Below are 25358 nucleotides of genomic sequence, written 5' to 3' on the forward strand. Positions count from 1 at the left end.
ACTCCACAGCAACATTTCCATAACCTAAGAGCTCTCACAAGAAAAAAGGTCCCACCGAAGATAAGCTCACAAAAACACAAAAATGCAAACCACGCAAGGAAATAATTCACCATGAGGAGAGAGAGTCCTCATGTTAGGGGACTCTCTCTCCCCTAAGCCAGTTAGGGTTCTAAGTGATGAAGATGACAGAACAACTTTAAAGGACCAAGTTTAAAATTAAAAGGAGAATGGCAAGAAATCTTAATGATAAAACAAATGCTATAAGAAAGAGAACAGAGGTTTTACACACAAAAAATACAGTTATTAAAATAACTGTATTCATGGTAGATGAAGTCCAACTGAAGAAATTTAGTGAGCTGGAAGATAGATTTGAGGAAATCACTCAGAATTCAGCCCAAAATATTAAGAAGGGTTAAGGGTTGTACAGTAAAGAACAACAAAGTCTAACATATGTTGACTAGGAATTTTAGATGAAAAGAATAGGGAGAACAGGGGAGAGGCCACATATGGAGAGAAATCTCTGGCAATATATTAATCAAAAGTCCTTGGATTGAAAAAGGACACTAATTCCTGAGTGAAAAAAAATTATATATATATACACACACACACACACCCCTAGACACATCACAGTAAAACTTCAAAATATCAAAGACAAAGAGAATATCTGAAAAGCAACCAGAAAGAAAGGACAAATGACAATCAAACTGATAACAGGTTTCTTCTTAGCAACAGCAGGTGCTAAAAGGCAATGTAATAGCATGAAAGTACTGAGAAAAAAATACCCATCAGTTCAGAATTCTATGCTCAAACTTCCCTTAAATTCTCATTCAAGAGAAAGGCATGATTAAAGATATTAAAAAGGAAATAAAGGCTCAGGAGGTTTACTATTTACATGTATGTACCTACTGAACTGAAGAACTAAGGATGCACCTTGGTAAGAGGGAAACTTAACCCAGAAGGAAGAATGAGATGAAAGAAGCAACGATGAGTGAAGATATTTTTAAACATGTTTGGACCAGTGCAATGGCTCACACCTCTAATCCCAGCACTTTGGGAGGCTAAGGTGGGAGGATTTCTTAAGGTAAGGAGGTCGTCAAAACTAACCTGGGCAACAGAGCAAGACCCCACCTCTAAATAAATAAATAAAAATAAATATATTGGCAAAAGGAAATGAATATGGACTATATAATGTTCCAGACTAACTCGGAGAGTTTAATTTCAGGAGGTGTAAAAACAGAATGTGGAAGAGAAATATTAGAAAACAGCAACATGACAAACACAGTGGAGAAATCAGAGTTAAAATATTCTCAATTTATTCTATTGCTCAAAGTGATGAAACCCATTGCCTTTAGACTTGCTGAGTTGTATGTTAAAAGTTAAGGGTAATTATTAAGATAACAGAGATAGAATGTATAACTTGCAAACTTGCATAGAAGAAAGGAAAACAAAACTTGATCAATCCAATAGAAGGGAGAAGAAAGGGGGAAAAGGAACAAAGAAAAATCATGGCAAATAGAAAACATTAGTTAAGGTGATTAAATATTGCAAAAATGAAAATGGACTAAAGTATACTGTTCAAACACAGAAATTCCCTGGTTGAATCTAAAAACAAAGCCAACTACATGCCTTTTAAAAAAGAGACATGTTTACTGACTTTTGCCATGGCAGACCAAACAGACTATCCCCTCCTATTGTAAATTACTAGAAAATTGATACCATATAAGAAATAACTTGTTTTGGGACTTTGGACACAAACTTGAGAGATGGAAAAGGAAGGATGTGAGTTCTACCAACACCCCAGCTTTCTGCCTGAGGCTCTGTCTGACTGCAGCGCTCTGGTCTCCCTGGGGTAGGGACAGGAGAGGAGGGGCCTGGGCTGGGGAGAGGGGCTGAGGCCGCTGGAATTTGCAGGGCAGAGTACGGGGAGTGGGGCAGAGAAGGCAGGGAAGACCTCCCTGTGCAAGACCGAGACGGCCTCTGCAGGTAAGGAAAGGAGTAGACGTTGAGGATCTCTGAGAAAGGAAGGTCCTATACTTTGGGATGAGAAACTCAAATAGGTTTGAGGGGGTCTGAATTCCCAGGGTGGCTGGGCCCCTCTTTTCTTATTAGGGCCCAGGGAGACAGCAATAATCCAGAGGGGAAAAGGCAATGTGTCTTGGCTGATGGGCCTGGGACAGTCTAAGCGAGCTCCCAGACACCCCAAAATGACACAGAGCAGCAGCATGAACCCAGGGGCCCAGAAAGGGCAAGGGCACCAGCTGACAGAGAGTTGCTGCACGTGACAGAGTGAGTGCCTAAGTCGCTGTGCCCTAGGTGCCTTGCCTGCCTCGCCCAATCCCAGCCTCGGTGGAGAGACTCAGAGATGCAACCTCACACGGAGAGAGGCCAGTGCAGGAGGACTGAGGCCCCTTGCTGGGCTTCCAGCTGAAAGAGGCCAGATGCGTGACCCCAGCCAAGGTTTTGGGGAGAAGAATTACCCAGCCAACCCACAGAATCACGAGAAAGCACAAACCATCGTGCTTGACGCCACGAAATCTGGGATGGTTTGTTACGCAGCGGTAGGTAACTGAGTCACGTTGATCCACAAAACCTCTCCAAAGTCAGATGTAACTCAAGGGAAGTGAGAGGAAGCCCGAATTGAGCATGTTTCTGCCATTTGATAGACCAGGGACTCGTACTATCCATTAAATTCGATTATATTAATAGAAAAAGAATTATGATGTTCCTTTTCTCTTATACCTGAGTATGTCTGAAATCCACATCCTTTCTATGTATACTTGAAAAGACAAAATTAAAGTTGAGCATTTCTCACTGGTTAGGTAGTGGGCATCCATTGTTCTGGGCTTCCCACGCCCCTAACCCCTTCTTTTGGTAAGAGTACCCCATTTTTCCCTTGGGCAGACTACTCCTGCATCCTGTACACACCTGGAGGTACTTCCAGGCAGTGCCCTCACGTGCAGGGGGACATGGGGCCAGCACAGGCCAGAGAGACCTTCTGTCCCAGGACCCGCAGGCACAGGAAAGCCACTGTCTGTGTCACTGCAGTGGCCCAGGAGACTGCCCGAGGTTCCTGCTGCGAAGGTGCCTGCACTTTCTTTGGGCTCGTCTCCTGCTCTGTGCCTTGGAGTCTCTCCGTAGTTTTCAAAAATGTGCCTTTCACTTTAGCCAGAACTGGTTTCTATTGTCTGTCATCAAAGAGCCCTGACTGATACATGATACGGCCTGTTGGGGCAGAAACTCAGTGGTGTCCTTTATATTTTTCAGTGTGGAGGTCACATGGTCGGGCCATGTGTTGGCATGGGCGCCCACGATTCTTGCCAAAAGAGTCACTTGAGTGAGGAGCGCTGATTTATCTGAAAGGAGGCCTGTCAACAACCCTTTGGAGAAGAGCATACCTCCCGGTTCACCGCCTTGGGCCACATGCCACCTCCCTCTCAGCCTCCCAGCGGGGGTGGGAACCTGTGGCCTCAGGGCCACATGTGGCCTTCTGGATCCTTGAGTGCGGCCCTTTGACGGAATCCAGACTTCGCAGAGCAAACCCCAGCACCGTGGGAGCCGGGCTCTCAGGTGAGGGGACCTTGTCGTGGACGAGGCCTGGCCCCAGCCCCCACCCGATGCCGGCCCACGAGGGAGCATCCCCGGGCGCCCCGTGTTACCGTTTCTGCAGGACAGTGACAAACTCCGTGAGCCGGTCACGTTCCACCTCGGCAGCCTGCCAGAGGGCCTTGATCTCTGTCACTTGTGCCTGCCAGCCTTTTTGCTCTGGGGAGTCCGAGAACCTGAGACCAGGACAGAGGGCAGAGGGCAGAGGGCAGAGGTCATGTGAAGCCTGAAGACACACACTTACCTTGTGACAGTGGGAGGGGCTGAGAGGACATTTGGGGGTTCTCAGAGACGGCCAGAGAGAAGGAAGCAAACCCAGCCCTTCCTCATCCTCTCCACTGGCTTCTTCTCAGCCCCCATTTCTGGCCCTGCTGAAGTCCCTAGTCAGGGCCAGAGCTGCATTGGTACCTCTGTCCACCCGGTCCCTGTGGGGGCCTGAAATTAGTCCAGCTGCTACGCAAGCTGGCCCTGGGGAGGGGGGCTGGGGTGGCCTGGGGATCTGTGTGGCCTCTGGGGCCTGACTGCCTGTCCCGAGTCAGCTGTGCCCAGGCTCTGTGTCCCTGCCAGCCTGTCCCAGCCCTCCTGCATCTTCTGGCTTGGCCCCCAAGCCCGGCCCACGTTCCTAGAGCCTGGTTGGCTTTGTGACTTGGTCAGTTTTCTCCAGCCCTGACCAAACCAATCACTCATTCCTTCCTTACCCACCTACCACCTACCACCCCTTCCTTGCCTGGGGCTGGGCCAGGAGAGAAGGTAAGCTCTGCCCCCACTGCAACCCCCACCCTGTCACCTGCAGGAGGGGACTGTAAGCTCTGTGAGGACAGGGCCTATGCATGGTTGAGTTCAGGAAATGTGTGTGTGTTGTGGGAGGAACAAGCCCGAGAGCCAGCAGTCTGGGCAGCCGAGGAGCACATCAGCTCCTGCGTCCCTGTGTAGGGACCTAGAGGGCTCACCTCGTCCTGCCTGCTCCCGCTACTGCGACTGAAACCTCGGGAGACAGCCTGCCCATGCTCCTGTGCTGCGACAAGGCCTCCCACCCTCAGGAGCGCAGCATGTGCCCTGTGGCTCAGTGTTAGCCCACTGTGACCCAGCTGATGAGTGGGGCAGCTGCAGAGCTGGCCTTGGTCCACGGTCCTTGTGCTGCCAAGTGTCAGGCCGAAGTGTCTCAGGTACTTTTGGGGAGACAGCAGCCCAGAGAGAGGACTAATGTGCCTGGAGCCACACAGATGGGGGACTGGGGCCACTCAGAGGCCATGCCTGGAACCTGAGCTAGTTTGCCTGAGGGGTCGGGTGGGGGTGCTGACGGCAGGAGCATGGCTCCAGTGGGCAGCGGGCAGGGCTCAGGACAGGACTTGGATGCAGGACAAAACCACCCTTGTCTGCAAGCTGGCAGTAAGAACAAAGGGGCCATTTAAGCCCTTTGGCTTCATTCTATCAACAAAGAGGGCCCAGAGGGCTGAGGAGATATCAGTGTTAAAGCGGGAACCATATCATGTGAACTTCTCCCCCTAGAAACTGGTTCTCAATGAGCAAGAGAAGGTGAGGGAAGGTGCTGGAAGCTGTTAACTGTCTGGTAGCAGGAAGGAACACTGGACTGGGGGGTCAGGAGCCGAGATTCTAGCTCTGAGCTGCTTACCTATTACCTTGGACACGACACTGACTTCCCTGAGCCTCCATGTCCTTATATAACCTGGGAAGAGTCCCTGGACTTTGCCTGGCCTCAGTTTCCTCTCTGTTTAATGGGATGGAAACACTGGCTGAGCAAGCAAGAACGAGAAGGACCGTGAGGGTCTGGGGGTCCTGGGTTCATACCTGGGTGAGGTCCCGTGCGGGCTGGGGAGGGAAGGCCTCGTGAGAGCAGATTCCACCAGCGTGTGGCCCAGGCTGGTCACAGAGCTGTGTGAAGGCGGAAGGGGCCCATCACCATGGGGAGGCAGACGGGGCCTCACGTCTGCAGGTGAGGTAGGCTGGAGGCCAGCAGGGATCTAGGGAGCCTGAGAGGTGGCCAGTGTTGGCCCCTGCAGCAGCCCTGGCTGGGAAGCCCTGTGCATTTGCTGCCCTTCTTTCCAGAACTCTTGCCTGCTCGAAATGAGACAGAACCAGAAGACATCAGAGTCTGGAATGATCCAATACACGCCTGTTCGAGGGTCCTGGGAGCAGATGTGTTTTGAGGCCAGCTCAGAGAAGCTATCCCAGGGAGCTGCAACCAGCATGCTCTCGAAGTAACAGAACCTGGGCCTAATTGGCTCCGTCCTGCAGATGCAGGGCCGATGTCTTCGGAGAGGCCCGCGGATTGGAAGAGCAGCGGCACAGTCATCTTAAAATTGCCTCCCAGCAGAGGTAGCAGGAAACCACCTTTCTTCTGAATAATTAATATTCACTTTCCAACCCCCCCCACACCCCATTTTTTTCTTACCGAGAAGATCCAAGCCTGCCGACGTGATTGCCTGCCGAGGCAGGGGACTTGGTCAGGCCCAGGTCCTCCGGGAACTTGGTATAGGCGGGGCTGCCCTCGGGACCACTGGACCCCTCACCCACTCCTTTATTCCGAAGATACTGTAGGGAACAGATGTCGGTTCGATTCTCAGGGCTTTGGCTCAGAGGCCTGGAGGAGGCGGGAGGGGGCCTTGGCTTGGTTTCGGGGCTTTCAGAGGATATGAAAGAGGCTTCTTTTCAGGAGAGAAAAGCGAGGCCTGTTTGGGGAAGGCGCTACTTGCATGATAATGACATCTAATAATGCCTCTCTTCAGAAAGGGAGCTGCGTAGCGAGAAGACGGTGATGGGGCCAGGAAGCTGTTCTACATTCGGGCTCCAGAGGGAGGTGCACGGCCTCGTGCGGGCCAGGTCAGGGACTGACGTCTCCGAGTGGGCCCACTTCTCTGGGCAGCCCCACCCATGTGTGGATGAACGCCAGGTGTGACTTGAGGCCAGCTGCCTGCGTCAGCTGGGACACCTGGACCTTCCAGACACCCGGAGCCAGAGAGGTTGGCAGGGCCTCAGCAAGGGCTGGCAGCCTTGGGAGGAGGCCGGGCCTCCCCGGCCCCTCCCTCTTCTGGACACCTGGTGGGCTGGGCTGAAGGAGGAGCACTAGAGGACCTTCAGCAGGAGGTCAGGCCACCAGCAAGGAGGGGACAGTCGGTGTGAGCCCCGAACAACCTGGCATGTCCTCCAGCCCCACCCATTCTGAGAAAACTCGCAATGTGTGCCAACTTGTCTGTTGGGTAATGCTTGGCCACCAACCAGCTGGTGACCTCTGAGGTAGGAACGGTCTCCTCTTGTGTGCCTGGAGCAGGGACAGTGGTGAGATGAAGATGCTGGAATGTTCTCCTGTGTCCCTTCAGACTTCCCTCCCGCGTGAGCTGGGGTGGGGAGCAGGGCAAGGACTGCAGGGCAACGTCCCACTCACTGCCACACGTACCCTGTCCCCAGGCCTTCCTCACCCCCCAGGCTGTCCCCAGCCAGTCCCGTGGCCCCCGGCTGCCCTGGCCTCTGCAGGTGGAGGCTGCTAGGGCCAAAGGGCTCTCGGGATCATGCCTCTGACCAGACACGGATCCATGGTGACAAAGGGCAGGGCTGCCATGTGACATGCCTTTGGCTGGACCAGTCAACCTCTCAGCGTGCCAGAGGCCATGTGTGCCCGTCAAGGATTCCTTCTGCCCAGAGGCCACTGCCCTCCTCCCCCAGCACCAGCACAGCCACGGGTAGCCCCAAGCTGCGCCCTCAGGGCACCTGCCAAGACAAAGTGTCTTTAGGAGCTCACTCGTTAGACAAGCATTTACTGAGTACCTACTGTGTCCTTGGTCTAGTGCCAGGCACTGAGGCACCATAGTCTGGCCCCCTCGAGGGGAGTTCAGGGGAGAAAACAGGAAAATAACCAACCAGAGTGGGAAAAGTTTGGCTTAGGGATGCACGGAGCATTACGAGAGAGCCCAGGAGGGGCTTCCGGGGGGGAGCTCATGACCAGGTAAGACCTGAGGCCAAGGGACACCTGGCCAGACAGAGGGAGTGGAGGAGGAAGGGGAAGGAGTGTGCTTCAGGCATGTGCACAGCCCTGGAGGGAGGAGCAAGCAGGGCCATGTGCGGCCATAGGGAGGGGAAAGGGATGAGTGAAGAGAAGATGCAGGAGGGTGGCAGCAGAGCTAGTCCCATGGTACCCTGGAAGCTGAGTGAAGAAGTGTGGCTTTCCTTCTCCCATTCTACTGCCTGGAATGTGAATGCAATGGCTGGAGCTGGAGCCACCACCTTGGCTCATGAGGATGAGGCCTCAGCTGAGGATGGGAGAGGGTGAGCTGGAAGGAGCCCACATTCTTGAGGACTGGGTGAGGCTAAGGGTGACAGGAAGCCATGGACAGATTTAAGCACAGCAAGGACACAATCAGGTTAGTGTTTTAGAAAGGAAAGGTGTGCACAGAATGGGTTGGGGAGCCAGATGGAAGCCAACAGCCAGAGTGGAACCGGGAAGGCCGTGGTGTGGCCTGAGTGAAGAGGGGTAGAAAGAAGCAGAAGGAGCTAGGATTTCTCTGGACGCTGAGTGGCCTTGCCGAGCCTTGGATATGGATTCCGGGGCAGTGCCAGCGCCCTGCTCACCTGCACACTGAGTTGCCCGATCTCCAGCTCCAGCTGCCGCACCTTGGCCTCCCGCTCGGCCACCATGGCCCGCAGCTGGGCGACCAGGCTGCTGCTCTGCTGAGCCTCGCTGTGGCGCTGCTGGTCCAGGTGCTGCTGGGATGCCCGCGCCTTTTCCTCCTGCAGGCCCAGGCTGCCCAGGATCTCCTGCAGCTGCTTCAGCTGGTCCTGGGGGCCAAGAAGGAGAGCAGGTGGGGCAGGGAAGGACGAGAGCAGACTGCCTCTTCCATCAAAGCAGTCGGGAACCTATGGTGACTGTTTCCTCCAGACTGTTCCCAGAAGCGGGAACACCTTCCTTGCCTGCTCCCAGCGGGGCTCAAACCTGGAGGTGGGAACCAGGCCCTTATCTTGTCCTCAGCTTCCTTCTCTCTGAGTTTGGGGCTGAGAAGGACACCCAAGTGGCTCTTGGGGACAACAGACAGCAGCTCAGATGGTGGCTCCTCAGCCCGTGGTTTTGCTGGGAGTCAGTACCGGGACCCCTCGCTAGGGATCCTTGAGCACCTGGCCGAGGCCCCATCCCCTGGAAATACCCCCAGAGAGACTCCTGGGGCAGAGGCTTCCTGCCTGGGGCCTGCAGAAAGGACAGTGTCAGTGACTTGGAACAGGTGGGGCTGTTGTCCTCACCTCCTAGGAGGAAACTGAGGCCCAGAGAGCCCAGGGGCATATTGCTGATGAACCGCAGGGCCGGGGCTGGTTTGCAGCTCTCACCATGCCACCTTCTGGCAAAGGGTGGTGGCATGCAGGGACCTCAGAGGACATCCAGCCCTGCACCTTATTTTGAAAACTGGCTGCTGAGGCTCAGCGAGGGGACGCGCCTGGCCTAGTGTCACACGGTGAGGTGATGACAGAGGCAGGCCTAGATCGCAGGTCTGCACCCCACCCCCCACCCGCCGAGTGAAACCATTATGGGCTCAGGTGAGTGCCTGGGCCAGCACCCCCCAAACACTCCAGCCAAGCCCGGCATGGTCACCCCTGGGGCCAAACTCTGGGCTGCCTCAAGTCCCAGAGAGAAAAGCTCAGGCTGTGGGGTCAGGAAGGCAGTGCAGCCCTGCTAATCCAGGGAGGTTTTACAGTCAGATGAACCGGATTTGAACTCAGTTGTGTGATCTCAGATGAGTTACCTAACAATTTGAGTCTTACTTTCCCCATCTGTGAAATGGGATTGTAATATATGTCCCTAGGAGCTGTCCTGGGGACTACCCATTATAAAGCACCCAGAGGGGACGGCCCCATGCCATCACAGAGACAAGAACTTGCGTCGACTCCCTCGGCTGTCCCTCCCATTCCTTGCTCAAAAATAACCCAGAGTGCGATCCCATCTCCTCCCCCTTGTATGTCTCTTTCTCCTTTGGGGTCCATGGGCCCAGGGGCTCGTGCCCAGCACTGCCAACATCACAGCCCCCTACGTGTCCTCTGAGCGGTTCCCGTCCCTGGGGCGGGGGTGGGGCTTTGGTGCTGGGGCCCGTGGGTTATGCCTGTGGCATTGTGGGGTGAGTGAGGGCTCGCTCTGCGGGCCGGGCCGGGGCCTGGCCGCTGCCCTGCCTGAGTGGCGGGCCGTACCATGAGGGCGTCGATGAGCTCGTCGTCATGCCGGCCCTTCTCCACCAGGGTCCCCAGCTGACTCTTGAGGGTCTTCACCTCGCTGGACAGCACCTTGTTGCGAGACCTCACGCCCTCGAACTTCTTTTTTAGTTCTTCCAGCTCCCTCTGGAGGGCGTCCCGCTCGCCAGCAAGCTTCTGGAATTAGAAAGTGAGGGCGTGGGGGAGGGCTGAGTGGGACCGTGGCCACTTCTGGTCCCTCGCTCCCCATCACCAGCGAGGCCCGGGAGCATAGGGCACTTGCTGAAGGCCACAGAGCAAGCCAGCAGGGTGGGCCCAGCCCCGAATCCCAGCCCAGGCCTCTCGGGGATGTCACGAGGCCCGCAGCCTCTGGGCCTGGCCCCAGCACATGACAGACAGCACTAATGAACGGTGGCAGCACTCCTCCCCTCAGCCTGAGACATGAGGGAAAACCCATGTCCCCCAACGTGGCCGGAGAGCACGGCTGGCCCCCAGCTGGGGAGAAGATAAAAGCCATACTCGAGTGAAGTGTTCTAAGTCCAGGGGTCAAAGGGCAGCGCCTCGCCCCACCATGGGCCACAGTAAGGGAGGTCCCACCCGCCGCTCCACCCTCTCACGCCCTCCATAGCCGTCCGACAGGAGCCCCAGACCGGCCTTGCTGTATCAGCCACAGACCGGAAACTCACGTGCAGCACCCCTCTTTGGAGCCTCTCATTCATTCACTCATCCCTCCACTCTCAAATGTTTCCTGAGGGCCTACTATGTGCTCAGTTTACTACAGATGCTGGGAATCCAGCAGAGAACAAAACGGAGTCCTTGTCTCCAAAGAGCTGCCTGCCATCCTAGTGGGGAGACGGACCATGTCAAACCATGACAAATGCTAACTGGAAAGCGGGGGAGGGAATCGGGAGACAGGGCAAGGTCAGGGAAGGCCTCTCCGAGAAGGTCACCTCCGAGCAGAGGCTGGAGGAGGCGTGGGGAAGAGCGAAGGCCCTGGGCTGGCACCGCGTGGCTGGAGCTCAGAGAGGGAGGCGCCGGGGCCAGATTAGGTAAACCCTCAGGGCCACGGTGAAGACCCTGAGGAGGGTCCTGGGCCGTGGGTGACATAATCTGACTTGATCCTGGGGGTCGATTATTGCTAGAAAAGTGTTTTCAGATCCTTGATGAAGCGAATCACAGAAATGCAACACGCACAGGCCCTTTGCACGGAGGCAGCCAAGGTTCACCCGCCGCTCTCCTGCCTACACGCTCCAGGCTCTCGTGGGCGCCTGGCAAGGAAACGCACACGGGAAACGGATTCCTCCTACCATTGCAGCTTACGTCAGTCCAACCCTTTCCGCATATTGTGTTCTGCAGAAATGTGTAAGTCCGAGCTAGGTGCATTTCAAACCCAACACTTCCAAATCTCAACCCCCTGTCTCCCCTTGGACCCACTTCCTATCTCTCCTACCCACCCACGATACTCCCCAGAAGTCCTTCCTAGTTCTTCCCACTCCTCTCCCTTCCATGTGCCATCAGTCATTGAGCCCTATAAAGTCCACCCTCAACAGCCCAGGTGTCTGGCTGCACCACTACAGTCCTGCTGTCTTGGTGAAGGTCCCTGGCCATGTCTGTTTTACTGTTCTGCCTCCATGCCTCTTCCAACCCATTCCCCCTCTTCCTCCAAGCATGCGAACTTTCTAGAATGCATGGCTGACCATGTCCCTCCACAACTCAAAACCCTTCCGTGGTTCTCTACAGCCTTCAAGATATAGCCCCATGGCCCTGGTAGGCACACAGGTCTAGTAGACCCTGGCCCTGCCCACCTCTCCCGTCTCACTGTCCCCCCAGTGGTCTAGAACGCTGGGAGGTGCAATGTGGTGATGGTCACAGCGTTCCTATCCCGGGGCCTCACCTGGAGGTGGCACTCACAAATGGGAGTCTCCCGTGAAACGGTAAGGCCTACTGTTCAGTAGCCCACTGCCAGGGCCACTGAAGCTGGTCTGTTGTTCGGTTTGCCAGCACCTCCTCCTGCTTCTTCTGCTACTTCCTTTGGGGTAGTCCCCACTCCCACTTTCTGCAAGTTTGGGGAGGCTAACTCATGCCCCGAACCTTGGGGCAGGTGTCTGAAGCTTGGCCAATCAAAGCACCCTGTACCCTTAGGCACAGTGATTGGCTCAGGAATGGTCACATGACCCGAGCTAGACCAAAGACACCCGATTCTGGGACTTTGTTGGAACTACTGGGAAAGGGAAGCCCTTTGCCTGTGGAGGCTGGGTTGGAGGATAGGCCTGGGCCTACGGGGGGCTCTGGGGGAGACAGTAAAGCCAACCCAGGGGAAAGTGGTGCTGAGACCAAGTCCCCCAAATCCCTGGATCCATCTGCACCTGAAGCTGAGCCACCTCTGGACTGTTCATTTACACGGGCCAATAAATGCTCTTTGTTGCTTAAACCTGGTGGTGTCAGAGTTCTGATGCTCCAGGCCAGCCTGCCCACTCCTACATCGGCCAGGAGCCGTCCTCCTTGCAGCCCGTCCGACCCCATCCTAGCTCTGCCCGTGACTTCCCCCTGCCCCTTTTACACTGGAAGTTTCAGGTACAGCGTCTCCAAAACAGCCAGGAAGGGGCCACCCTACGTTCATTGCATGGGCTCGGGGTGAGGCTCCCATCAGGCAGCTCACGCTGGACTGAAATGAAGTGAGGGACATGCACAGAGGTGACCCAAGGCCCCAGGTGTCTCCTGCCCAGAAGGGAGGGCTCAGACTTCCGGCCACATGTGCCTCAGAGCCCTGCAGGTGCAGCCACGCTCTCCCGGGCCCCCGCGCCCAGCGGGCCTCCTCACTGGGCATGCATTACCTCCCAGCCTTCCTGCTTCTCCTTTTCCAGACTGCGGATCCTCAGCAGGTTTTTCTCCTGGGCCGACAGCTTCCTTGGGTCTGGATGGACGGACTCATCACTGGCCGTTCCTGCAGACTGGCTCTGGGTCTGGCCCAGCTGCTTCTCAAGCTCTCGGACCTAAGGGCAGTACAACCTGTTGTTCCGTAATGGGTCTGCAGTCAAAGGCCCCACCACTCGGAGGTGCAGTGGGAGACCCCACTGGGCTGAGGGTGGGACCGGCGTTCCAGATGGTCATGGTAGCCCCACACGAGAGCGACTGGGGTGGGAAGATCCAAATTGGCATCTTGAACAAAACAGCAGAAGACACCAGCCAGAGAGGTTTAGCTTAGAAAAACGACACTTCAAGGCAAATGAGAAAAAACACCGCATCTCTGAGGGGCTATTTGAGGCTAAGAGGCAGATGTGTGGTCTGAGGAACCTGAAAGGAACAGGACAGTAGATCTCGGTACAAGAGATCTACTTTCCTGACCAGAAAGACCGCTAAAGACTGGGCGGGCTCCTCAGGGGGTCGTGGGCTATTTGCAGGATACTGTCCAGGGAAGGCAGGGTTTGGAAGCTGAGAGATTGGCTCAAAGCCTCACTGACTGTGTGACTGCACACAGGTTACTTAACTTCTCTGAATCTCAGTTGCCTCATCTGTAAAATGGGCCTAAGAGTATACCCTCCTGCATACTGTTATAAGGATTCAGTGTTCCGAAGGTGCCCGAGCCTGGGAATCTTCCAAGATTTAATCTTCTTGGAATGAAAAATCTCAGGACTCACTCCAGGTGAACAAATCGAAGCTGCAGGGGAAGGTCCTTGGAATATGAATTTTAAACAAACGCTACAGGTGATTTTTTAGGATTTGGCAACTTTGAGAACCCCCGAGATGGTCCAGGTGAGAACCCCAGCGCAGCCTGGCCATGTGGCTCTCAGTAAGTGGCAGGCAGATGTCATCCCACAAAACAATGCCTTCATCACTCTGGGGCTTAATCAGTTAACTCCTAGGGTCCTTCTTACCCTGGTTTCCATATTGACTCGACCAGGTGACAGAACAAAGTTGGTACGCCTGAGCCAGAAAGGAAGCCAAATTCACCAGGATCACCGGCAAAGGGCAGGAGCATTGCTTTGCAGGCACTTTTAGCGCCCTCGTGCGGCACAGTGTGGTAATTCCGTTTCAGTGTTAACACAGTGTTGCGTTTAATCATTTAACATACAACTTAGTAACGATAATACCTGATTTTTTGAGTGCTTATTATGGCCAGGCACTATACTGGGCGCTTTGAAAATGGAATTTCATTTAGCTCCATTTTACAGGTGAAGGGACGGAGGCACAGAGATACGAGGTGATTTGCGTAAGGTCACAGAGCATGGAGACCAGCGGTCACATTCGAACTCAGATCTCTTGAGCACCAGGGCCACACACTGATCACCAATTAAAGTTTTTTGGAGTTTTCTTTTTTCCCTTTTATGTTGGCTTCAAGGATCCCATGGGAGACCCTGAGGATAAACGCCACCCAGGAACCCTGACCCTTGAAGTTCTAGGAACGACGGTAACGTGTTTGGTGAATGGTGGAATGCACGCACCTCCTCACCTGTCTCTCAGTTTGGAGGCAAAAGGGGAAAATAATGGCGGCTAACCTTTGCCCAGCGCTTCCTCCGTGCCAGACACCGTACTGAGTGCTTTATAGACGCTGGCTCACGCAGTTCTCCCCAGAGCCCTGCGCGCGGGTGCTGTTATTGTCCCCCTTGTACAGATGGGGAGTCCGAGGCACAGAGAGGAAGGGACTTGCTTGAGGTCACAGCTGGTGAGTGGAGAGCTGGGATTGAAATCTAAGCAGCTGGGCCTTGGAGGCCCCACTCTTAGCCTCTTTTGGTACGCTCCCAGATGTGTAAAAATAAAGACGGGGACAAGGCTAAGTTTTTGTTGGGTAGTCAGAACTTTCAAAACACTACAAGCATCTGGACAGAACTGGAAAAAGCCTACAATTACAACAGTCACGCAAATTTACGGAAACCAGGGGAAAAAATATGCCTGGAGTGAAATAAATCAAACCCAAGGCATTGGAATTTGTTAAGCTCCAGAGCCTGGCATGTGGTAAGTGTTATATAAATGCTTCTTCATTAAATAACAAATCGAAACCAGGCTGGCGGGGGAGAAGGTAGAAACAACAGCCCTGCAAGTGTGTTCTGCGGGTCCTAAAGATCTCTTTTGGGTTCTGCGTGCTTAGGTCTCTGATGTAGGGCCGTGCGCGTCTTTCTAGAGCACTTCGAGTACTTTACGCAGGGTCAGGAGAAGTCTGACGACGTACTCACCTTGCTCTGCAAAACGAGAATCTGTTGAGCCCGACCCCTCCAGGTCCCCGGCGAGGACAGGAGCTGCTGGACGTTGACGTCTTCCCCGACCTCACTGGCCAAAACCTGAACAAGGCAGGGCCGTCAGTGCGGGCAGGAGAGAGGGCTCAGCCTTCGCCTACACAGTCTTCCTCCTGCCTCAGGGCACAGCCCTCAAAGATCAGTTTACCACGTTCCCAGGGCAGCTCTCCCTGGGAAAGGAGCAAACACGACATCCCCAATATTTCTTGGCAATGCTTAGAGCAGTCGAGAAACTGCCAGCAACGCCCAGAGAGGGCCCCTTGCTCTCCACATATTCTGGGATGAGTGAACCCCTGCGCTGACCAGCACCTCCTTAACCTGTTCGCTTGTCACCTAGAACTAAGATAATTCTGGATGTATGTTGCCACAGGGCCGGGTCCCCGTGAGAAGCCAGGAACAAGTGGCCGTCGGAGTGCCGCAAGAAGGAAGCCGTGGCATGTCAACTGGGGGTCCTGCAGATCGAGGAGGGCCCATCTTTGTGGCTGTGAAGCGCGGGGTTCAGGCCCCACCCCAAGGCTTTGGGGCAGAAACAAGATACTCCAGCTTGTGACCTGGGGCCCTCTGAAGCCTGTCCCAGAAACCTGATCCAGCATACCAAGTCTCTGGTGCTGCTTTCCACAATAGAACACTGTTTTGGAAATCTTGGCCAGTCTGAGTGGTTCCAGCAGGGAAGACAAATGCCAGAGAATTCACTATGTAAATAAAAATAAATAACATACCAGCTGGGCCTGTGTCCCAAGTCTGAGCATTTTCTTTTGAAAGGGGCCTTTAGTACACAGGCTATTCATTGTCTAATGTTACAAACAGCAGAGAGCAGGAGACAGGTGTTGGCAGGCTTCCCCGTCAAAGGTGGCATATTAAGGGGACACTCAGGATCTGCTGGGGCACAGGTGGCGCGGGAAAGCTCTCCCTAGGTGCACAGCGCCTGCCCTCCTCAGCCCAGAGCTGGGCGGGCACCCTCAGGAAGCCAGCGACCCTGCTCACCGGATGGGTCTGCACCAAGGGCTGGTGGAAGGAAGTTACCAGATCTAGCGCCTGACCCAGAGCCCGCAGGATGCTCACAGGGCTGAGCATGTGCTCGCTCCGCTCACTGAATGGGACCCCCTGTGCCAGCTGCGCCCTTCCCCGGCCCAGCCCCAGCCACGCGAGACGCCCTGAGCCCTGGCTCTGAGAGACCTTCTGGGCCATCCGCAGCTCCTGCTTCACAGACTGGATCTGGTTGCGGAGGTCACTCATCTTCAGGTTGGTGGCCGCCAGCCTGTCCTGCAGGGCTTTCACCTCTGGGGTCTCCGGCTGGTTGGGAAGGACAGGAGAGAAAGCGGTCACTTGTTGTCTAAATAATAATCACAGCCCCCACTTATCCAAGTATGTGCCAGGCACGGTGCTAAGTGCTCGATGTGGGGTAATTCATTTAACCCTTGCAAACCTTCGTGACATCAGTTCTATTGTCAGTCCCTTCTACATGCAGCATGGAGGCAGGTGGCAGGTAAGTCCCTTCAGCTTGGGCTACCTGGTTAGTAAAGGTGGCGGATTTGAATTCTAGCAGCTCAACTTTGGGGCTGAGCCCCATGCTCAGAGCATTGTGCGCTCACTTATGGATGCAGGCCATGGCCACACAGGTGAAGCACCTCCCGGGCACTTCCTCGGCGTGGCCTCTCTCTGCTGCGCGCAGAGACCGGCTTCATAGCTAGTCCATCTTCACTCAGAATAGAGAGGAAACTAGATCATTCACGGAAGGCAACCCTGGCTTGGCAGGAGGGCTACAGGACCACTCTAAATCGGGGCCTCGCTCTCCCGGAATCGTCAGCCCGAACCCTGGTCTCTGACAGCTGCGGGGCCTTGGCTTCCCTTTCCTGGCAGTGCGCAATGAACAGAAATAAGGATCTAGTTTCATCCCCAAATGCTCCGTCTCTGTCGCTTGAAGAATTGCAGCAACCATTAAAACTGCCTATTGAAACTATCAGTGATGTCTTTTTTTTTTTTTAAATAATGTTTGATTTAAACTATCTGGATGCAAATTTTTATCAAATGGGCCGACCACGTCTCTGTCTTCCCAGACATTGCTGAGACTCCCAGAAGTCTGGCATTACAGGGACCTGCAAAGTCAGCCCATTCAAACCCCTTCCATAGTGATGAAGATAAGGTCCAGAGACGGAAGTAACTTGCCTTGGGGCACACAGCGGTGACATAGGTGGGATTAGACCCTGGCCCCTCCCCTGCCCTGGCTGATTCCCCCAACTTAAGCTGCTGCTAACAGTGGGCACCGTGGCAACTGGCGGTGGGCCTGGCATCCCATCAGGCAATGACGCTGACCCTCCGCTCCTGCCCAGAGGCCAAGTGGGCTGGACTTCCAGGACACAGGGCCGGACTACAGTGGCTTTCTTGCCTTTCCCTAGCGGGCACAAACAGAATCTCCTGTGAATGCTGGTGTGAGAGACAGAGCAGACTGGGTCGGGGAAGTTCCATGGACCCGAGAGGCTCTGGGAAGCCCAGCTGAAAACCACTGGCTAAAGAAACCAGACACGGTCACATGGTCCCAAAACCCTGGCCTCATCTATGGAATAGGCACAAAAATACTTCCCTGTCCTGCTTCCTCACGGCCCCGCCATCAGGCTAAAGAGAAAGACCAGTGTGAATGAAATTTGCAAACTGGGAACTTACATGAAGCATAAGTACCTCCTTTTATTAGAATATTTTTTCTGTGCCCTTCCTCTTGCCTGGCATCCCTGTTCCCTGTTGGGTCCCTGTCTTGTCTCCTGCTACATGTGTGGCTTTGGATCTGCCCTGGGGTGGGAAGCAACACCCCTCAGCCTGTCAGATCTTTGGTGCCATGAGCCCCAGTGGCCCTAACAGCTCCTGCACCCCCACAGCCGTCGGCACCCCGGGTGGGAGCACGCGAGCTTCCCACATGGCTGCCGTGACCCGGCAGCATCTCTTAGAGCTGCTTGGACAGTGGAAAGAGCATTCGGATTTGATCTGGATCTAGAACCCAGGCAATGATGTTCTCCCCAAGCCTCATTTTCTCCATCCGTAAAATGGGGGTACATAGTGCCAACCTCCAGGGTACCTATGGGGGTTGACAGGACAATGCATGTAAATGGTGCTGTCTGGGGCAGGTCCTGGCAGAGGGTGATGCCCTGCGTGGGCCTAGCCTGGGTGGGCAGGTGGCAAAGGGGCGGCGGCCAGAGGGTGTTCTCGAGAGGGCTGGGCCAGGCCCCATCCCCCTGGCCGGGGCAGCGGGGCTCACCAGGCCTCCCCGCTGTTTGAGAGCTCTCTCTGCCCAGAGTGAAATTCCACAGGCTTTGTGGAGGCCCTGGGTGTGGGCACACCCCTGTCACTCCCTCGGGCTGTTTTCTTTGATGGAATAACTGAAATGCAGCCCATGGGGAGCAGATCATGCCGATGCCACTCATTCCACAGCCTCCTGGAACCCCACGCAGCGGGGAGGGCTTCAGCTCCACTCTGGAGTGTGCGTGCTTTGGCGGTCTGGGGCCAGCATGGGTGCTGGCGCTGCAGGCCTCTGGGGTGTGGCTTGGGCTTGGGCACCCTGAGCAGTCTAATGAGGGGGGAACATTGCTTGTGCTCTTGCTCCGATCAGAAGACGCCAGGGAAAACATGTGGTGCCGATGAACTGAGACTTGCAGCCCATCACACTCTTTTATCAGAAACCTCTCAGGCTCCCTGTGGCCACAGAATAACGTCAAAACTCCTGCTCCAGCTGCCATTGAAGGTCTCCCTCCCACCCCAGCTCTTTTTGGCTTGTATTCCCTTTTTCCCCGTCTGGGCTCTGGGGTGCCGCCGAATGTTGTCCGGCTGCCACCTAGTTAAGCACACCGAATCGGGATGTTCAGTGCTTCCTGGGCGCCCTGCCCGGGCTCCTGCTGTTCCTCCTGGAAGGGCCTTCCCCAGCTTCCGCTCCAGAGAGGCCCACCTCAAGGACACCTTCCTGCACCCACTGACCAGCTGCCGCAGGCGCAGGGTGTCCTCCCTTCGTGAACTCGGAGCCCTGCGGCTGTCTCTGAAGGCCCTGTCCATGGCTGCTTGTCTCCCCCCTTGGGCTCCTTAAGGACAGAGCCCTTGTTTTTGATTCCCTGTGTCACAGGTCTCAGAAAATCCCATCAGGCCCAACAAGTGACTGAACAGGCAGTTTCCCATGCAAGGTGGCTCTAGTCAGGGACACGGAGGTGGAGAAACTGCCACTGGAGAAGCCAGGGGCAGCTTAGCAATGCCCCTCGGAGCCAAGGAAGGCCCTGAAGAACACTCGGCCAGCCCCAGCGACGAGACAGGTTCACACAAGGCTGGCCTTAAGGAGACACAGTCACCCCTGGAACCTCAGGGGCCCATCAGGGCACACTGAGAACTGGGTTCTCAACACAGGCAAGGGGTGGTCTGGTCCTGAAGACACAGGCAATGGAGAGATGGGGCTAGAAAAGGAGCACTGAACTGGGGAGTCCCGGGCCTTGGCTCCTTCTGTCACCAACTGGCTTGGCTTCCCAAGAAAACCCCTGGCAATGCCTCCTGGAATGTTCTCGAGACTCTGATGCTGTTTATTGCCTGGCTTGGGGACAAGCCAACCCACTGGCTCAGACTGCCTTCCTTTCATGGAGCTGCAATCCTGCTTCCCGGGTTTCATGGACTGTTCACTCCTTAGTAAAAGGGAATCTGGGCCACAAGTCTCCATGCCCAATCGTCGCTTTTACTCTGCGGATTTGGAGCACCACAAAAGGAAGACTCCTCGCGGTACGAACCGCCCCATAGGGAACAGGGCTCCCCTGGGCAGTAGCGAGCTCCCTGTCCCTGGGGGAAGGTGGAGGCTGGATGTCTCCCCACTGAGGATGCTGTAAAGGAGATGGTGGGCTGAGAGCAGGCCAGCTGGCCCAGGCCTTCCCTCCTGGTCCTGAAGTTCTAGGGTTCTGGGGTTCTCAGGCTCCCCTAGTTTACCCCTCTGGGGATTGAATCAGAGCCAGACCCTCCCTGGCCTCCACTAGGGCATTCCTGGGCTCAGGCCATAGACTTGGTACTGTTCTCTGTTCCGAGGATGCTGTGATGGTAGACAATGGGGCCCTGACTCAGCGATGGGCTGGGGGTGGACCCCGAGCAGAGGTACCTATACTCCTGCGGGGGGAGGCCCAGGCCAACGGTGGCCTCACAGACTTCCCAGCACAGAACAGAATTCATACCAAGGCTCTGTCTCCCATCTGGGCCCTCGGTGTCTTGGCTCCTGTGTTGGTGGCCCCCTTGGCTGGCAGCCTGGCCAGGGATGTCTGCAGCTGAAAAAGCAAACCTTGCACTTAATATTTAATTCTGCTCAGCAATTGACCAGCGCAAGGGAAGTGCTCTTGGGTGTGTGGTTACCTATCATGGTGGTTTGTCCTTTCAGTTTACTTTAGCGTCATTAATGGAAGAATTTTCCTTTATAGACGGCTCTGGGATGGGAGAGGGTTTAATTGATTGTCTGCCCCCACTCCCCAACTGCAATGTGAAAGCAGCCCAAGGATTCACTAACAGCTTAATAAATAATAATGCTGCAGCCATCATCTGTCTCTTGGAGTTCTAACAATAGCCCAGGAGGTGGAGAATAGAGGAATTACAGATTTCAGGTTACAGATGAAGAGACAGGGTCAGAGATGCTGAGAAGCCTATTGGAGGGCAACAGGACTGGATTTGAAATCCAGCACCTCCACATCCCATGCGACTTGAGAAAGCTCTTAGTCTTCCAGCCTCAGCTCGTCCAGCTATCTAAGAGGAAGCTAGGTAGGGTCCTTCTTGTGCGTGCTGGAGTCCCCTCCCCAGGAAGAACGACCCAGGCCCTCACTTCCCGCTCCAGCTCCTGGATGCGATTGGTCAGCTGTTTCACTTTGGTTTTCGCACCCTCTGACTCTGCCATCAGCACCCGGTTCTTTTTGGACAGCTCGACAATCTTGGTGGCAACCATATCGCCAGCCATACCAGCTGTCCCTAAAATGAAGGAAACAGTGAGGTCAATTAAAAACACAGGCCTGCACATCAAACTCATGCCACACGACCGATCGCGCCGGGGTTTTACAAGCCAGAGCTGCTCTCTGCGGACACTCACGAAGGGACAGAGGCTCAGGAGGGTCACCACACACCTGGGAGCCCCGGGACCCAACTATGATGAGTGGAAATGCAGCCACTCGGAGGTTCAAGTACATTCTAAGAAAACTATAAAACCAGAAAGCAGGGTTTCGACTCTGTGGGAAGCAGGTTTAATGTTCCAGTGCTTTATGCCATCCTCACGGGTAGGGTTACACATCCACATCCTAGTCCCTCCAATTTTGCTGTGCCCTCCAGTGAGTAGGGTGTAGTTCCCTCAATCCTTCTATGCCTGCCTGCCTCTGGGCTCAGCCGTGTGCCTTGCTTTGGCCAATGGCATGCTGAGAGATAAGGGACAGGTAGAGGCTTGAAAAGCACCTGTGCAGTTCAACGCCTTGTGTTTGCTTATGCCCTTCCCACAAGAAGAACGCGTCCAGGTCAGCTGGCCTCTCTCAAGAAGAAGAAGAAGAGCTAAAGGGTGCAACAAAGCTGAACCACCCGAGCCAAGCCTGGCCCAGATCAGCCAACCCCAACCACCTCCAGATGTTTAAGCTAAATAAACACTTACTGCTGAATGCTGCTGAGATTATGGGGTTGTTTCTTATAGAGAATTCTATGGCAACACCGAACAAATACTAATGCATGCATTCATTTAGCAAATATTTACTGAGTTTCTCCCAAGTGGTGGACCACTCAGTGTCAGGGATGCAGTGGTGAGTAAAAAAGACTCACAGAGTTTACATTCTAGTAGTAGAGACGGGTACTAAAAAAAAAATCAAAGAACTAAATGTGTATTATAACTGCCAGGAGGAATAAGTGCCAGGAAATAAACAGAAACTGGGCAAGGGGATGAGAGTGAAGGGGGAGATGCTATTTTATAGTAGATGGAGTGGTTGGAAAAGGCCTCCCTTGGGAGGCAATGTGTGAACAGAAATCGGAATGAATGAAGTGAGGGCTCAAGCCATGAACAAGATTGTTCTCAACTAGGAAGAGTGTTCTAGGCAGAGGTTGGAATGTGCTTGGAGCACCTGAGGAGTATCAAGGGAAGGAGGCTGTGGGAGGGGCGGCTGGAGGGCTGGGAACGGGGGAAGTTGCATGGGGTGGGGCTGTACCCAAGGCAGGCAGTGGGGCTAGCCCAGCATGGTCACTGACTAGCTGGGTGACCTTGGCAGTCCTCTGCCCTCTCTGGAGGGGAGTCCCCCTATCTGTGCAATGGCAGACCTGGTCAGATGGTCTGCAAGTTCCCTGAATGCTTCTGACACTCCAGCAGTGAGTAACCTGAAGTCCTACTTTTTAGCCTTACTTTTTTCTTTTTTTTTGAGACAGAGTCTCACTCTGTCACCCAGGCTAGAGTGCAGTGGCATTATCATAGCTCACCGCAACCTCAAACTCCTGGGCTCAAGCAATCCTCCTGCCTCAGCCTCCCAAGTAGCTGGGACTACAGGTATGTGCCACCATGCCAGGATAATTTTTACTATTTTTTTTTCTGTAGCAATAGGGTCTCTTGCTCTTGCTTAGGCTAGTCCCAAACTGCTGGCCTGAAGCAGTCCTCCTGCCTCGGCCTCCCAAAGTTCTAGGATTACAGGTGTGAGCCACCACGCCCGACCTCTAGCCCTACTTTTTAACATGACTGTGACATGCCTCAGAACAAGATGGAGCGTGACAACTGGTGGAAAGCAAACAGAGGCACTTGCTCCTGCTGGCCTGGGCGGGGCAGCGAGCAGGACAACTAGGAGTAGCAGCCCTGGGAGCCTCGTGTCTGCTGCAGAGAACAAGGACACCCAAGAGAAAGGGCTCGGAACAGACCAGGAGCCCGGGAGCATCTAGGGGACAGGCACCATTCAATACCGAGACAGCACACTTGGCTCCTTGAATAGGCTACGTGGGAGGAAAGATATTAAGAGATCACTGGGAAAATCATCAACTCTAGCAGTTAAAGAAACACGATTTCAGCAGAGGTTCTGGTTCTGGTTAAGACGGAGTAAACACACTCCACCCTGTCTCTCTCACCGAGTGCAACCTAAAACCCTGGACGGGATGTGCGGAGCAGCTGTCTGAGGGTGCTGAAAGTCAGTGTTAGCAAGTATACGGGGAGGGAAACCAGACCTAGAAGCACAAATGCGCCAGTGGTGCATTTCTCGGGTTAGGATTTCCTCCCAGGACTCAAAAACAGCACAGATTCTCGAAGTAGCCATCAGAAAGCTGTCCAAGAGAAGGCCTCTCTGGTCCAAAAAGCAGGAAGGGCATCCCAGAGAGAATGGGGGGAAGCCTCCTTTTCTTTCTTGTTCTCTCCCAGCCCCGTCTCCAGGCAAGGCCCACTCTTGAAGCTGCAACCCTATGGTGAGTGGAGGCAGCAGTGAAGGGGCAGGCACAGAAATGCAAACTATCTGGATAGCTATAATGGATGATTTTTGTCTTAAAAGGAACTTAAAGTTGTTTAAAATATGTAGAATGGTTGAAAGCAAAAATTATAACATTGTCTGGTGGGGTTTTCAATATATAGATGCAATGCATATAAAAACTGCAATATGGGGGGTGGGGTGGGTAAAGGGTGGCGAAGTTTCTACATTCCACTGGAAGCAGACTACATTCCACTTCACATAGACTGCGAAAAGGTCTGCATCTTGTAATCACTAGAGCAATCACTAAAAAATGGTACAAAGAAATATAGCAAACAAATAAAAAACTAAAGCAATCCCTAAAAATCCAGCTGAAGAAAGTGTCAGTGTGAGTAGCCTGTCCCTCGTGGCATGGTTTAAAAACATAAATGGGCCAGACTTTTCTCTCCAAAGGTGAGGCTGGAAATCAGAAACGGTGACTTCAGAGTGAGCACTGGGTTTAGGTGGTTTTCATGGCGAGTGAGGGATGGCAGTCAAATGAGGCCATGAGCAAGTCTGATAATTGGCAGAGGCAGCAAGAGGCAGAGAACAGGGGAGGCTGGGAGGAGGGAGCAGCCCCAGGTCGGTCTCCGGGGTCTGCGGGGTGGAGATGTCTCTCCTGCGCCCCCTGGAGGCCATCAGCTTCTCTACAGCTTACAAACGTGCAAGTTCCTGGACTTCCACAGCTGCATCCTCAGCCAGGCTGAGCGGGTCTTTTCATCACAACACGAAGCCTTGTCTTCAGTGTGCTTTTTGTTTTAGAAAAGGCCAAGGAATGGAGGGAGGTGCATTAGGCCACTAAGAGCCTTTAGGATACCAAATTCCCCTTGCTTTTTAATTCAGCACTGACTGACTGGAGTTTTGGTCCTAGGGGTATACCTGCCCTCAAAAGCATTGACTCTCAAAGGCAGGGAGGGGCACTCTGGCAGATGCTGGGTCAGCCCTGCTGCTCTCTGTGGTTGACGACATCTACTTTCTGGTCTATTAGCCACCGGGGAATTGCTCAACTGGTGCACACGTAGCAGAGCACAATCAGGGCCAAGCTCCCCACCAGATCCGCAGGGCCAAAGTCAAACTCCTACCCACAGAGCCAACGTCCAGCTCACACCCGCAGGGCGAAGGTCGATGTCCAGCTCACACCCGCAGGGCTAAGGTCAACGTCCAGTTCACACGCACAGGGCCAACGTCATCCCCAGGCTCAAAACCAAGGTCCTCACCAGGCTCTTGGGGTCAAAGTTTCCACCAACAGAGCCGACGTCCAGCCTAAGCCCTGCTGAGAGTTGCTGAGTCCCAGGAAATGCTCCTGGAACAGGCGGCTGCCCGGATTCCCCCAGCCTTCTAGAGCAGCAACCGCAGGTGCTGGAGAGTTAACTCCTGCCTCTACTGGGGATTTTCTGATGTCTATGACGTAACATCTGAGCCAAAGCACCGAGAGGAAAGGGATCCCGCCAGCCCGTCGAGCACGCTGCGAGCAGGACGGAGAGCCCGGGTCATGCGTCCCAGCTGGGTCTCCAGCACTGCCTGGTGTGCCGGCCTCCCCGGGCCGCTCTCTTCCTCTACCGCCTCCCTCGCTGCCAGCATTCCCCTGGACAAGCTTGACCACAGCTGACCCCTGGCACTCTCTCGGGCACCGGCCCTCTGGAACCTGCTGTCTGCCCTGCTTGAAGTCCCCGGACGGCAAGGCCAGGGCTGTCACAGCAAGGGTGGAGCTACCTGTGAAGGCAAATCTGTCCTCTTCTATTTTCTTTTTGAGGTGTTTGATTTCAAAGTCCTTTTCCTTCAGCAGCTTATACAGTCTCCCGTTCTCATCGACTGTTTCCCTGAGCTCCCCCTGAAGCTGTTCGATCTGGTCTTCAAGCACCCTACAAGGCAAAGGCGGCATTACTGCTCCTGCTTAGGGACAGGTGGG

General features: G+C 54.4%; 1 protein-coding gene across 1 annotated transcript in view; it reads right to left on the minus strand.

Moving 5' to 3' along the window:
• CCDC13 (coiled-coil domain containing 13) overlaps positions 1 to 25358 on the minus strand; it is a 55810-nt gene that overhangs the window by 13394 nt on the left and 17058 nt on the right. The window contains exons 3-13 of the mRNA XM_076006760.1: positions 25163 to 25311; positions 20833 to 20975; positions 20198 to 20287; positions 16194 to 16310; positions 14958 to 15062; positions 12621 to 12779; positions 9787 to 9963; positions 8188 to 8394; positions 6017 to 6156; positions 5413 to 5496; positions 3657 to 3779 (exon numbers count right to left, since the gene is read on the minus strand). Of these exons, the coding sequence (XP_075862875.1) occupies positions 3657 to 3779; positions 5413 to 5496; positions 6017 to 6156; positions 8188 to 8394; positions 9787 to 9963; positions 12621 to 12779; positions 14958 to 15062; positions 16194 to 16310; positions 20198 to 20287; positions 20833 to 20975; positions 25163 to 25311 (1494 nt within the window). The remainder of the gene's footprint in view (positions 1 to 3656; positions 3780 to 5412; positions 5497 to 6016; positions 6157 to 8187; positions 8395 to 9786; positions 9964 to 12620; positions 12780 to 14957; positions 15063 to 16193; positions 16311 to 20197; positions 20288 to 20832; positions 20976 to 25162; positions 25312 to 25358) is intronic.

The sequence above is a fragment of the Microcebus murinus genome, chromosome 1 (genome assembly GCF_040939455.1).
Source record: "Microcebus murinus isolate Inina chromosome 1, M.murinus_Inina_mat1.0, whole genome shotgun sequence".
Lineage (NCBI taxonomy): Eukaryota > Metazoa > Chordata > Mammalia > Primates > Cheirogaleidae > Microcebus > Microcebus murinus.